Below are 14,703 nucleotides of genomic sequence, written 5' to 3' on the forward strand. Positions count from 1 at the left end.
TTTATCCCTGATATATAAGGTGCTTTTACTTCATAAATTCTATCAGTCCAAGATTAGATTCTCTTGTTTTGAAACTTTCAAAAGGGAAAATGAGTACACCCTTTACATCTGCAAATAGGACAGAAATGGAACCATTAAAGAATAAGAAGGGAGATATAAGATATAGATATATAAGAATAGATATAAGATATAAGAATAAGAAGGGGTACTATAATTCCTGAATGAAAAAGAAATTAAGACTTGGTGCTTTTTATAGCGATATTTGTACTATAACTAGACAGGTCAAATCGGTTGTCGTTTGATCATGGAATTCGGTAGAGGGGGATCCACTCTAGGAGTCATTTAATTGTTTTAATCTTTATTTTCAGCATTTAATTCTAACTTTGATTCTCTTATTTGTCATTGAAATGCCTAATAAGCGCTGATAACGTCCGATTCCTTAAGTTCCAGATCACTGCTTAGACACCAATACAGTTATGAAAACTCAATTTATTTTTGGGACACAGCGCGCGGTAGCGATGCTAGCGGCTGGAGACAGGAAACTGGCACGTATTCAACAAAACTATTCACCACGTATGCAACAAAACCAGATTCACAAACTAACCCATAAATGCAGAACTGCTTCTATGTATAATACCATGCTGACTTCTTAGTATTTCTTTTAACCAGCTCCAAAAACAGAATGTGTTAAGAATTATGACTAAAATTAGTCACATTTCTCACAAAGCCAGAGCTAGTAGCGCTGCGCTACTTGTGTGAAATTTACCTCTGTATCAACATGCTGTACGAACTGTTTGCTGAGAATAGAATAAAATGAATTTACGCAAGACATGTATTCTGACAATTTAGAAATTTTATGTGCACGTATAGGCGGTAACAACCCATTCTCTTTTTCTATTGTTATCAGTTTTATCTTGCAGCACTAGAAGACCGATCTTTAGGCCTACTTGTGATGGGAACTGTAGGCATAAAAACAATATTCAATGGAAATGTAGACCTCCAATACCCTAGTTTTACCAAAAGTATAACTTTGGTGTAATTTTTATAGAATTCATTTTTTTTTACTAAAGATACAAAGGAGAAGACAATTTCCAAACTTTAGGAGCCAATTTTCCTTTAAAATTGGCATCCCTGTTAATTTTTAATTAATCAAAGGTTTCTGCCGCAATGATGCCAAGAGTTGTTCAGGTTGTCTGGTTATTCTTTGTCAAACAATGCCCAACGGATAAGTTAATAATTATAACTTTATTTCTCGCATATTTTCAAATTTGAAATACGGTCGCTTTTTAAATGTGGGAAATATATCACAATATAATATTGCACAATCAAACAGTTCGTGTTTTTTTTTTTTTCCAGGTGTCATCGTATCGACCAAGTGGTCCTATAATGTTGCAAGAGGGCTAATTCTAACGGAAATGAAAAGTTCTAGTGCCCTTTTTAAGTGACCAAAAAATTGGAGGGCACCTAGGCCCCTTCCCACGCTCATTTTTTTCCCAAAGTCAACGGATCAAAATTTTGAGATAGCCCTTTTGTTCCGCATAGTCGAAAACCATAATGACTATGTCTTTGGGGATGACTTACTCCCCCGAGGTTCCTGGGGGAGGGGCTGCAAGTTACATACTTTGACCAGTGTTTACATACAGTAATGATTATTGGGAAGTGTACAGACATTTTCAGGGGGATTTTTTTGGTTTGGGGGTTGGGTTGAGGGGAGGGGGCTATGTGGGAGGATCTTTCCTTGGAGGAATATGTCATGGGGGAAGAGCAATTCAATGAAAAGGGCGCGGGATTTTCTAGCATTGCTATAAAAAACAATGAAAAAATAAACATGAAAAAGTTTTTTTTTAATTGAAAGTAAGGAGTACCATTAAAACTTAAAACGAACAGAGATTATTACACATATGAGGGGTTCTAAAAATACTTTAGCATAAAGAGCAAGGTATTTAGGAGGAGATAAATACCTCGCTCTTTATGCTAAAGTATTTTTAGTAATTTCAACTATTTATTCTACGGCCTTTCTGATTCAGGGGTCATTCTTAAAGAATTGGGACAAAACTTAAGATTTAGGGTAAAGAGCGAGGTATTAACGAGGCGAAAAACCCCCACATATACATAATAAAAATATAAGAATATAAAAGTTTGTCACGTCAGTTAATTTTTAAGTTACGTATATTTTTACTAATAAAAACGTTCGTTGAAAATTAAAAGTTCTAGTTGCCTTTTTAAGTAACAGAAAAATTGGAGGGCAACTAGTCCTCCTTCCCCACCCCTTATTTCTCAAAAACGTCTGATGAAAACTAAGAGAAAGCCATTTAGCCAAAAAAAAGAATTAATATGCAAATTTCATTTTAATAATTTATGTGCGGAGAGCCAAAATCAAACATGCATTAATTCAAAAACGTTCAGAAATTAAATAAAAAAAACTAGTTTTTTTAACTGAAAGTAAGGAGCGACATCAAAACTTAAAACGAACATAAATTACTCCGTATATGAAATGGGTTGTCCCCTCCACAATCCCTCGCTCTTTACGCTAAAGTTTGACTCTTTGCCACAGTTCTACTTTTTAAAACAATTAAAAACTTTAGCGTAAAGAGCGAGGGATTGCGGAGGGGACAACCTATTTCATATACGGAGTAATTTCTGTTCGTTTTAAGTTTTAATGTCGCTCCTTACTTTCAGTTAAAAAAAACTAGTTTGTTATATATTTAATCCGTAGTAATACTTTGACTTATCCCGTATCTTTACTTAGACAGCGCTATTGCACTCACTATGTTTTTGTTTCGGCTTTATATGACCCGCTGATATCAATGCTCTTTATAAATATAAATCGGCGAACCCACAAAAAAAATCCAATTTAATAAGAAATCATAAATAATATTTCAATAAATCACGTATATTAAAAGTTTAGTACAACAAATTAAATATTAGAGAGTCGACATTCCATGGGAAATTATGGAAAAAATGAATTTTACGATGACCGGGACTATTAAAATAGAGCTTGGTTCAATAATTAAATAAAAAAAACAAACAAAGTTTTTTAAATGAAAGTAAGGAGCAACATTAAAACTTAAAACGAACAGAAATTACTCCGTATATGAAAGGGGCTTTTCCTCTTCAACGGCCCGCTCTTTAGGCTAAAGTTTGACTTTTTCTCTTAAATCTATTTTTAAATCAGTAAGAAACTTTAGCGTAAAGAGCGGGCCGTTGAGGAGGAAAAGCCCCTTTCATATTAGATTTTTCGACTATGGTGAATAAAATGGCTATCTCAGAATTTTGATCCGGTGACTTTTGGGAAAAACTGAGCGTGGGAGGGGGCCTAGGTGCCCTCCGATTTTTTTGGTCACTTAAAAAGGGCACTAGAACTTTTAATTTCCGTTCAAATGAGCCCTCTCGCGACATTCTAGGACCAATCAGTCGATACGATCACCCCTGGAAAAAAAACAAACAAAAAAACAAAAAAAACAACAAATAAACACGCATCCGTGATCTGTCTTCTGGCAAAAAATGCGAAATTCCACATTTTTGTAGATAGGAGCTTGAAACGTCTACAATAAGGTTCTCTGATACGCTGAATCTGATGGTGTGATTTTCGTTAAGATTGTATGACTTTTAAGGGATGTTTGCCCCTATTTTCTAAAATGAGGCAAAATTTCATATGCTCGTAAATTTTGATGGGTATAACTGATCTTGATGAAACTTATATATGTAAATCAGCATTATAATGCGATTCTTTTGATGTAACTATTGGTATCAAAATTCCATTTTTTAGAGTTTCGGTTACTATTGAGCCGGGTCGCTCCTTACTACAGTTCGTTACCACGAACTGTTTGATGAGATTAAAAAAACAACAACAAAAACTAAAAGTAAGGAGCAACATTATACTTAAAAATAACAGAAATTATTACGTATATGAGAGAGGTCGGCCCCTCGTCAATACGTCACTCTTTACGCTAAAGCTTGAATTTGAATTCTTTAAGAATGACTCCTGAATCACAAAGTCCGTTTAATTAGAATAAATAGCTCTTTTAAAAGTACAAAGAAATTTAGCGTAAAGAGCGAGGTATTGACGAGGGGGCGACCCCCTCATTTCTGTGATAATTTCTGTTCATTTTAAGTTTTAATGCTGCTCCTCTCTTCGCCCATGAGAAATTCCTCCATGGAAAGATCCTGCAACGTAACCCCCCCCCACTCAAAACGTCTATATACTTTACAGCAACCAATAGTATGTGTAAACAGCGGGCAAAGCTTATAACTTGCAGCCTAAAATAGGTAGTTATTAGATTTGTCAACTATACAGAACAAAATGACCATCTCAAAATTTTGAGCAGATGGGCTTGGGGAAAAATGAGCGTAGGAGGGGGGCTAGCTGCCCTCCAATATTTTTGGTCACTTAATGAGGGCGCTAGAATTTCGGATTTTCAATCCAATGAGGCCTTTCCCGATTTTCTACGATCGCTGGTTCAATATGATCACCCCTGGAAATAAAAACAGTAAAAAAACAAAAAACTAGTAAACCCACATCCTTGGTCATCCTTGGTCTTAATTTCTTCTATCAAAAAATGCAAAATACCAAATTTTTGTAAATAGGAGCTTGAAATCTCTACAATAGGGTTCTATGGTATGCTGAATCTTATGGAGTGGTTTTAGTTAAGATCGTTTAATAAGCATCCAAATTCGACTCTTTTGATGTATTTATTGTTATCAAAACTCTGTTTCTTAGAGTTTTGGTTATTTTTTAGCCACATCACTCTTTACTAACAGTTCGTGACAAACTTTTTGATAGAACATTCTGTGCTGGGCATTGGGGTTGGAGGAAGTGGAGGGGGAATATATACTGGAGCATTAGCAGTGAATTTGGCTGAAAAAAGCCGAGTGTATACGAAATTTACCTTTGCTCACCCGAAAGCTTGTTTTCGTTATACTACTGTCGTCTGCAGCAGCTCACCGCTGACAATTTTAGTAAAAGCCAAGCACCAGCGCTTATGTGTATCATTGTTTTATGTGTATTTATTGTTTATAATGTATTTAGAAATAGTTTTAAATTCACCGAGTTGCATGTTCGTTAAATAATTACTTTTCTTCACTACCGCTTGAATAGCACCTACTTCAATGACACCCCCTCTTGCCTTCTCCCCTTCCCAATAAAGATCCTGTAGCTACGCCCCTGACAAATAATAAACTATTATTCAGTTTACCTGAGTTTCAGACAATCCCAATCGCCTCGCAAGTTCTGTTCTTTGCTTCCCTATTAAATACTGGCCAGACTGAAATGCATCTTCCAGTGCCTTTAGCTGTGAATGCGTAAAAGATGTTCGTACTCTTTTTGGTCTGTCTAAATCAAGACTTTTAGGCAATATCAATGTCTTTGAACAGCCTCTTGCATCTGAAAATGAGTTATTAGAAGTTAAAAGTACGGAATTTGTAACTAATGGTAAGACCTTAAGTTCGAACTGAGTTCATCTCAGCTTAACATTCATTTCTTTCCCCAAACTCGTTTATTATCACCTTGACTCGTCCACCCATTCGATGCATCTTATTCGTCTTTTTCTATGTTTTCTGTCTAATGGTTGACCTAAAAACTCAAACTTTGATAACCAGCTAGAGTCGTAGGGAAATTACAGCCCTATTTACATATCTAAACAAATTCAGGAGGACTGGATGGGATCGATTGAAAACAAATGGAAACAAGAAATACCAAACCATGGCTGATCTCCCATATGTTTTGAATTTGAAACCGTGACAGCAACAGAATGCTGGGCTTACATTTTGAACCTGAAGAATTCAAGACGATTTTGACTGAAATACTCGACAACATTTTGGCTTGAAGTTCTTGCCTGACACTGTAGCTAGTAGTTTTCTATTTCTGTTTGGTTTGTATGCCGTATGGTGGATACAAAGCTGGCAACTCTCAAGATCTTCGTCTGGAAGGAAGGGTTGAACAACACATTTCCGAAAAAAACGGAAGAAACACTCCCCAAAAGCCAAACGGTCTTAGCGAAAATCGCTCCATCAGCTTCAGCTTATCAGAGAACTTCACTGTATTAGTCTCAAGCTCCCATCTGCAAAATGTGGAATCTTGTATTTTTGCCAAAAGAAACATCACGGATGTTTTTTTGGAAAATGTTCCCTGTTTTCGCTCGGCATTTCCAGATACAACAGAAAGATAATTGTCCAAACATAAGGCCAGATAACTATCATTTCGACACTCCACAAGGAAATTACATTAGCTGATTCGATTTCCGTTTGGTTTGTATACTGCACAATGAATACAAAGGTGACAACTCTCAAGATCTTTGTCTGAAATAAGTATTACGTATAATAGATACAAAGCTGACGACTCTCAAGATCTTCGTCTGGAAGAAAAGGTTGAACAACATACTTCCCAAAATACGGAAGAAACAGCCCCCCCCCCAAAAAAAAGCCAAAAAGTCTTAGTGAAAATCGCACTATTAGCTTCAGCGTATCAGAGAACTTCACTGTATTAGTCTCAAGCTCTCATATGCAAAATGTGGAATCTTGTAGTTTTGCCAAAAGAAAGATCGCGGATGCGTGTTTATTTTTTTCCCCCAGGGGTGATCGCGTCGAGTTAATGGTCCTAGAAGATTGAGAGAGGACTTGTTAAAATGGAAAGTCAAAGTTCTGGTGCCTTTTTTAAGAGATCGAAACGATTAAAGGGAAACTAACCTCTCGCAAGCTCTTTCCCCTGTCATCCGATCAAAATTTTGAGACAGCCAATTTGTTCAGCATAGTTCAAAAGTCCAAAAACTGTGTCTCTGGGGATAACATGACCCCTAACAGCCTTTGGGAAAAGGACTGTAAGTTATGAACTTCACCCGTTGTTTACACACGGTATTAATCGTTGAGGCTAATAGAGATATATTTTTAAGGGGGGATTTTTGGGAAGCATTGGGCGAACGAAATTTTCCCATTGTTTTATATATAGTATTTGCTACTGATGTGTATACTGAAATTTTTCTCGGGAGGGGGGGGTATTTTCTGTGGGAGTACTTTTTAAGAGAAGACTTTACAGTGGGGAGGGAAGTTTCCGAATGTGAATTTTCTATGAAAAGTATTAAACGGAGGGAATTTGCCAGAATTCCTATATGAAATTCTTTTCTTGTCGTGCTTTCTCTTTGGTGACTAAATTTCAATGCGTAAATGTTCCAGAGAATTGTTAGCGGGAAATTTTCATCGGGGTTTGATTGTGTAGGGGATTTTTACGTGGGAAGCTATTTTCCCCGGGAGAAATTTTCCATGGGGGAAGTTTCCGATGGAGAAACTTTCCATACGGGTGAATTTCACAAAAAAAAGTTTAACGGAGGGGAGATTTACGGTATTATCCAAAAACAAAATAAAATAAAAATAAGTCTTTTTTCAAATGAAAGTAGGCTGAGGAGAATTTTCCAGGCGGAATGATCCGCCTAGGAGAATTTTCCGAGGAGAATTTTCTGTGAGGATGGAGTTTTCGGGAGGACGGGTTTATTTTACACGAGATGAACTTTTTGTGGAAGAACTTCCGCGGAGGAAGTTTTAAATTGACGGGGGAGGTTGCTTTCCTACCATTATTCGATATGAATAATCGATATGAACAAAACGATATGAAATTAATTAAAAAATTTTAAAAATAGGTTTTTCAACTGAAATTAAGAATCATGATTAAAACTCAAAGGAAACAGAAACTATTCCGTTTATGAGGGAAATTTCCCCCTCCTCAATACCCCGTTCTTTACGCTAGAGTTTCACTTTTTGTCCCAATTCTTTAAGATCAACTCCTGGAACACTGAAAACCTTTAATTAGAATGATAAGTTTTCTTAAGTACTAAAAACTCTAGCGTGAAGAGGCAGGTATTGAGGAGGAGGTAGCCCTATGTAAATGGGATAATCTCCACTCATTTAAAGTTTTAAAGTTGCTCTCTCTTCCCAATTTGAAAAAAAGTTTTTTTTTAACTTTACTTCACGAAATGAGTAGCTTACATTTTTGATAACCTTGCAAGATAATAACCGAAACTAATTGTTAACGCTGGTTTATATACAAAAATTGATCATGACAAGAAATACTCGGTAAAATTCCAAATAACTTGCTTTTTCACGTGTTATTGGCTGCTAGCCAGTATGATCCCCACTAGCATGGCTTATAATCTAGCTTTGCTTTCCGTTGGTTCTTGGCGACTGGCATTTTTTCGCCGTGAATGATAACGATATTGATATTGAATGATAACGTGAATGATATTGAATGATAACGTTTTAAATGATTTGGTAAAATATTTTGATTTACGTTTCAGATATGCCTGTATTGAGTTAGTAGCTATTGTTCATCGAAATGTCTTGATGACTAGAGTAGATACGATTTTTTTTTCTTTTCCGTTAAAACAGACTAAGCTATTTGACGTTGGCCAAGGTGGAATAAAGAGTAGCGTCGTCCTGCTTAGCGTGGCAAAACATAGCACGACGTTGGGTGACTGAAAAGTGACACCAGGTATTTGCGTTTGGGGGTCTTTGAGTGAAACGAAGGAGTTTTAAACAATTTGTGATTATAACGGTGCATTGCTTAATTAAACCGGGTAATCAGAAGCACAGTAATTAGCTTTTTTGAAATTTTACAATTACAACTCTTCAATTTAAGCACATGATTGCCAATATAATTTTTGTTTTAAGTTTCAAATTAAGAACAAAAACTGAACCCGGTAGGTATAAACAAAAATCATATTTCCATTAATTAACTGCGCCCTTTACTACAATTCCAAAATAATAAAATGATTATATCCATTAGATTATTTGTTTGAAATTTTACTTCCCTAAAATTTCTTCGCCCGGGGCAAGTGCTCGTTCTGTCCTCTCCTAAAGCCGCCTCTAAGTCAACATGGGTTCTTTAAGGGCATCAAATATAGATTTACTTCTTGTGTTACTTAAAATTTCCCATAAGATATGCAAAAATTTGTTGTGTAGATTAAGAGTCTGAGGAGTTTGTTGTTATCGCTATCTTTTTGATTTTGCAGATAAAATACAATCATTTCATGAAAAATAATTATGAATTATGAAAATATGACTTATGAAAATAAACAAATGACATTTTATTATTTTTTTTTTTACAAAACTCATTTTCTTAGTTTTCACTTACTTAGGCGAGGGGGGGGGGGGTATACAAGAGGCGAATAGTAAACATCCAGTTAAGGACGTTTGTCAGATTACAACATTACCCTTGTAATACTTGACTACCTTTCTAATCCAGACAAGGCTCAGGAAAGTGCCATATAGCAGCATGTACAATGAAGCTGTCGAAACAAATTTATAAGAGGCCATAGCTTTTACTTAAGATCAGTAAACATATATCTGCGACCTTGTGGTATCCTGCTAGTCTTAGCAGAAAAAAAAATCACATCTAACTAACTATATAGTGCTGACAATTATAGCAACTGGTTTTTACTTACGGTTAATGTTTATTACCTGGACCTGTTTGTCAGTCTCTTTGATTTGACACCCATAGTCATATGCTTTGAAACCCCACTAATTCATACTCAAGGCTTCAACCTCCAGGTTTTCTAATTTCAAACTAATGGTATCAGGCTTCACTAAAAAAACAACTGTTTTTTTAAACAGTTGTTAAAAAACAAAAAACTGTTTCCTCGTTTTTCAAGATGGAGCTCAAAATCTTCTATTTTGAGTGATAGACCAAGAAAGGGATTGGCTATATCAGAATATCCATTCTCTTTCGTTTTACCCTCTTTGGGAAAAATTTGGACTAAAGACCCCACTTGCATAATTTTCCAGGGGTTTGAGGCTCTTTTTTTAATTCCCATCAGCTTGTTTTCGCAATAAGCTTTTATTATTAATGTTAGTCGAAAAGATTGTTACAATTCCTGAAATTCTCAATGAAAAATTTTCGCACAAAAAGGTTTTTTCCAAAACTTATTCTTAAAATTTCAGTTTAGATGGGGTATGGCTCGCTCTTTATTAGATTGTAGCTATTACTGCAACAAACAGTTTCTCTTCACTGATTTTGTATTGACTTGGCCAAATTGGCCTCAGAATAGTTCAATAGACTGGCTCATTTTTTGTAAGCTATTCTTAGTTTATTATATTCGATCTTACTCAATCATGCATTATATTGCGTTTACATTCCAAGCGAAATTTCTCATGCCATTTCAAAACGTGATCGAAACTCAAAACTGAAAGTTGATCACTTGTAAGCAAAATATTCCCCACCTTAACAATCGGCAACATACCATAAAAGGCTAAACTTTAACAAAAGGATATGTCAAACCAAATTATACACCCCAAACATCATACAAGTCGTTCAAAATTAGTCTATTAAAACATCAGTCTTAAATTACGCAGCAATTACAGGGGACTTATTTGAAAAGAGTAGTTATTTTTGTTCAATCTTCTGTATATAAAGTTTTGGGGCGAAGGGTTCTCTATTTGTGAGAAAATAAGGTACTTGTGGTATAAGAGATTATTCGCCTGGAATTGAAAGCATCATGGAATGACCAAGACAACGTGGGAAACTTGTTTAAACAGCACCTAAAGCTCATTTCCATTTATCCGTGAAAATTGAATATCTATTGAATATTTTTCGATAACATGAAGAGACATGGATGGGACACAGACACTTTAGCTGCTGAGGAGAAGGAGGAGGTCTTTAAAATATCTGTGAAATCACTAAAAAGTGGTGCATAACAAAGTTTATTGCTACTTGGGCAAATGGACACACTTCATTGAGTAGCAAAATGGGCAGTGTGGGGGCATAGCTGAGATAAGCTTTATCACTAATCATATGCATAGTTATTTTTCTATGGCTTAAGGCCGATTCATAATAAGACTTTGCTAACACCGAGGTTTGGCTAGCGCTGATTTCAACATGAATTTTCTTGTGCTTTTCTAATTGGCTGAAAATTATGTGTAACATTCTGAATGGATCAAATTAGCGATAGCTAAAACTCGATGTTAGAAAAACCTCAAATTTTTATGGGGCTTTGGGCAAAACAGAGATTAAGCCAATAAAAATTTACCTCTCGGCCTACTATAAGATAATTGACAAGGTTATCTTTTCAAAAAGGGTGGAGTGTCGAAAACCGCTGCTTCGAATGACACAGCATATAATTAGGCGGTTATGAACATTGTAGATTATTTTTCTTACTACAAACGAGGCTCAATCTTTGATCGCTATCAAATGAGCTTTATAAATATTAACCTGACTGGGTTAAAAAACTGAGTAGACTATTTAAAAAAAATCTTGTAAAACTTATCCAAATTGGTTAATATTTTCGGTAATTGAACTACCATAATTACTTAAATTTGAGCAGGACTAAAAAATTATCCTTATATCGAGTTTTGAGAGCGAGTTATATCTTATCTGTCTAAAATAGAGCCATCATATAAACGAAAATGTAAAAAAAAGAAATTTAAAAAAATGTAAAATATAAAAAATGTAAAAATGTAAATGTAAAAAAAAGAAAATGTAAAAAGAAATAAGGTATAAAAAAGAAACAAACACATAGCCGGTCTTTAAAAGACAGGCTTTAACATTTAATTCTAGGTTATGGGTTAACAGGACAGAACGCGCGATGAATTGATTCAGAATGGGCTCTTCAGATCTTGATGATATACCTTGTGAAGGACAAAATCGTCAACCCCGGAGAATACAATAGAACAATAAATTGCTTGTGGTAGAAGATAACAATTTAATGTTGGCAAGAACTGCTCATGAATTAAAGATATCCAAGGAGTCCATTGGAAGGATCCTGGCTACTGATTCAGAGTTTTTCAAGAACTCTCCTGGCTGGGTTCATCCCCTTCTGGTCAGGGAGCAGTCGAGGACTCATATTGATAAAGGTACATTATTGATTAACTGGAAAAACCAGAATAGAAGCTTATTTAAACAATCTCGATCCCTTGAAATGGAGATGTGGCTGATAAAAAATAACAATAGCAGTATTCCCGGCCCTATCAAAGGACGGTCAGTCGGTGAAGAGGACAAAGTTGGCCATCATCTTCAACGCTGATGACCTAGTTACAGGTGTTTCATTATAGAAGAAACAAAACATGAATAAAAATTATATTATACCAAAAAAAACTATTTTTGGAAAATAGATTTCCTTTTAAAGTTGTTGCAGAAGTACCCTTCTCAACCAAGTAACTATTTTTCAACTCGAAGCCAATTTTTCTTTTGGTCTCGGAGGATACATAATTATTACCCATACCTCCTCAAAAGAGACTCTATCTTTACGTGATTGCTCAAGTAATTTCTTATATTTAACGAATGCCTGAAATATTGCCTGTATTTTGTTTTGAATCCCGAGTCCCTAAATAAACTACTCAATGATTTAAAACTTATTTGTTTCGTATTAGTTCCTAATCGGATTACCACGAGATTGCTTGGAACTTTGGCTGGCTAAAAACTTATTTTTATTTGTTTTTATTACCAACGTTGTTCTTGGATGTTTTATTATTATTGAGGTAACGTTTTGATCCTGTACTTTTATTTGTCAAGTTATTGTTAGCAGCGTAAATTCGTAAATGTAGGGTAAATTCGATTTGTCAATTCTGGTATTCTTTTTTAGACTTTAAACATAATTTTTTCATTCGTATGAGCCCTCTATAAACATTCTACGATCACGATTGTATACAATCACCCACCCCCCAAAAAAAACGAAAAAATAACATAAAAACTAAATATAGTACGTAGATAAGCACTTGAAACCTCTACTTTCTGGCTCTCAGACCTAGTGAATTTGATACTGTAACATAAAGATACGGCAACAGATGCTGCTATATTATGAACAAAATTTATCATAAATATTCAATTAAAACTATCATTAAAACCAACGCATGATAGTATCTCCCTCATATATACTCCTTGGGAACTATGTCAGTAAAAACATTTTTCACCCTTAGCAAGCTCTCGAATTAGGTTCCAAGGGGTGGAACGCCTAGAAAACTCCTGGTTCATCTCACCTTTTCTAGCAATCGCGGATAGTTTATGAATATTATTTTACATTGCTTAATATAAATTATAGAAGAAGCTCGTTTATATACTATAGAAATAAACTATAGAAGAAGCTCGTTTGATTGGAAATGTATGGTTCTAGTTCCCTTTAAGAGTCAAACATGATGGAGAGCACCTAGCCCCCCTCCCTGACATCCTCTTTTCCCGAATCGCATCCAGTTGAAATTGTGAGATAGCCATTTTGTTACCAATAGTCCAGAAATCATCAAAAAAAACAATATCTTTAAGGTGGACACAATGCCCCAGAGCCCATGGGCAAGGGTTGTAAATTATGCCCCGGGCACATAAAGATTTTATAGAAAGGACGGTCGTAAAAGCTTTGGATCGGATGGAGCTCATTTGATTGAAAGTTGGAAGTTTTAATGCCCTTTTTAAGAGTCAAAAATGAATGGTGGGCAATACCCCCCCCCCCCTCTAAAGCCTATCATTCCCCAAAACATATTCGATAAAAATTTAAATATATATTTGTTCAGCTTTGTTGAAAGATCCAGTAATTATGTCGTTGGGGATGTCGGCCTCCCAACAGCATGGACACCCATAAGAGGGGTGGCAGGGGGATGCCAGCGCCTCCTCGCCTTATATGAATGGCACTACCTTGTATTTTTGTGTTTTTGTTCTGAGATTTCTGTTATACAGCATTGGGAGTGCTGATAGGACCAGGTAAGCCCCCCTTAAAATTCAGCTTATAGCCGCACATACCCCACAGTCCTTAAGACAAGGGCTGTAAGCTAGGCCATTCGATCATTGTTTACACAAAGTATTTGTTATTGAGAAAGGTACGCATGTTTGAGCTTTACTTTCCAAGAAGACGAAGGGCATTCAGGTGCGCCTTTCAGAGAATGTGGAGGGGGGTGCTGAACTAAATCAAAAAACGTTATATGTATAAGGATTGTCAAAAGGGTGCAACAAAGAAATAACTAAGGATATAAATTTGGAACATTCATAAAATGATAAAGGATCATAGGCAGCGTAGGTTTCCAAAGGGCTTATAAGCAATATCATTGCTAGCACCACTCTAAAATAGCTGGAAATATCATTGGAACTTTTAAAGAGCTAATTAAATTCAAAACTATAATTTTTTTTACCCATTTTAAGAGTAAAATAGATTGGAGGGTAAGCACCCCTTCTTTCAAGCCCATTCATTTTCCAAGCGCATCCAGTCAAAATTCTGAGAAAGCCATTTGTTCAGCATAGTAAAACGGTCCAGCAACTATATCTTTAGGGATATTGGGCATGTCAACACCCCACAACTATACAATTTGCCCATTATACTATAAAACAAAATTTTTCTTTAAATTAAATCAGAAGGCATTGTGTTTATGGTTGCCAATAAGACAGCTTAGCAATATATCGAGAAAGACTGAGGATTACTAAGTTGAAACTTTTGGGGCTACTACTATTACTACTTCTGCTCTAATAATCTAAATAAACGAAAGAGTACAAGTGTATCAAGGTTGTCAACGAGCATAGATAGAGTCTGTTGGAAAGGATATCAAGTTTTATTTTTCAGGTAAAACTTCAAAAGCTATAAAATTAAATTAAAAACTACTGTTTGTATCAGGATTAAAAATTGTTGAAAAAGTTTATCCAACATAAAAATAGCAACCCATACTATGGATTCTAATAGAAAAAAAAACTGAAAAGCTATAAAAATAAAAAATCTCCATGAAAAACACCATGTTAATAAACAACGAACA

General features: G+C 35.4%; 1 protein-coding gene across 7 annotated transcripts in view; it reads right to left on the reverse strand.

Moving 5' to 3' along the window:
• The window catches only part of LOC136040750 (ventral anterior homeobox 1b-like), an 86,289-nt gene that overhangs the window by 7,662 nt on the left and 63,924 nt on the right, over nt 1-14,703 (reverse strand). For all 7 annotated transcript variants that reach the window (XR_010620871.1, XR_010620872.1, XR_010620868.1 and 4 more), the window contains one exon: nt 5,196-5,383. Coding sequence is in view for 2 of the 7 variants with exons in the window: in XM_065725065.1 (XP_065581137.1) it covers nt 5,196-5,383 (188 nt within the window). In the remaining 5 variants the exon portion in view is untranslated. The remainder of the gene's footprint in view (nt 1-5,195; nt 5,384-14,703) is intronic.

Source organism: Artemia franciscana, chromosome 21 (assembly GCF_032884065.1).
Source record: "Artemia franciscana chromosome 21, ASM3288406v1, whole genome shotgun sequence".
Classification (NCBI taxonomy): domain Eukaryota; kingdom Metazoa; phylum Arthropoda; class Branchiopoda; order Anostraca; family Artemiidae; genus Artemia; species Artemia franciscana.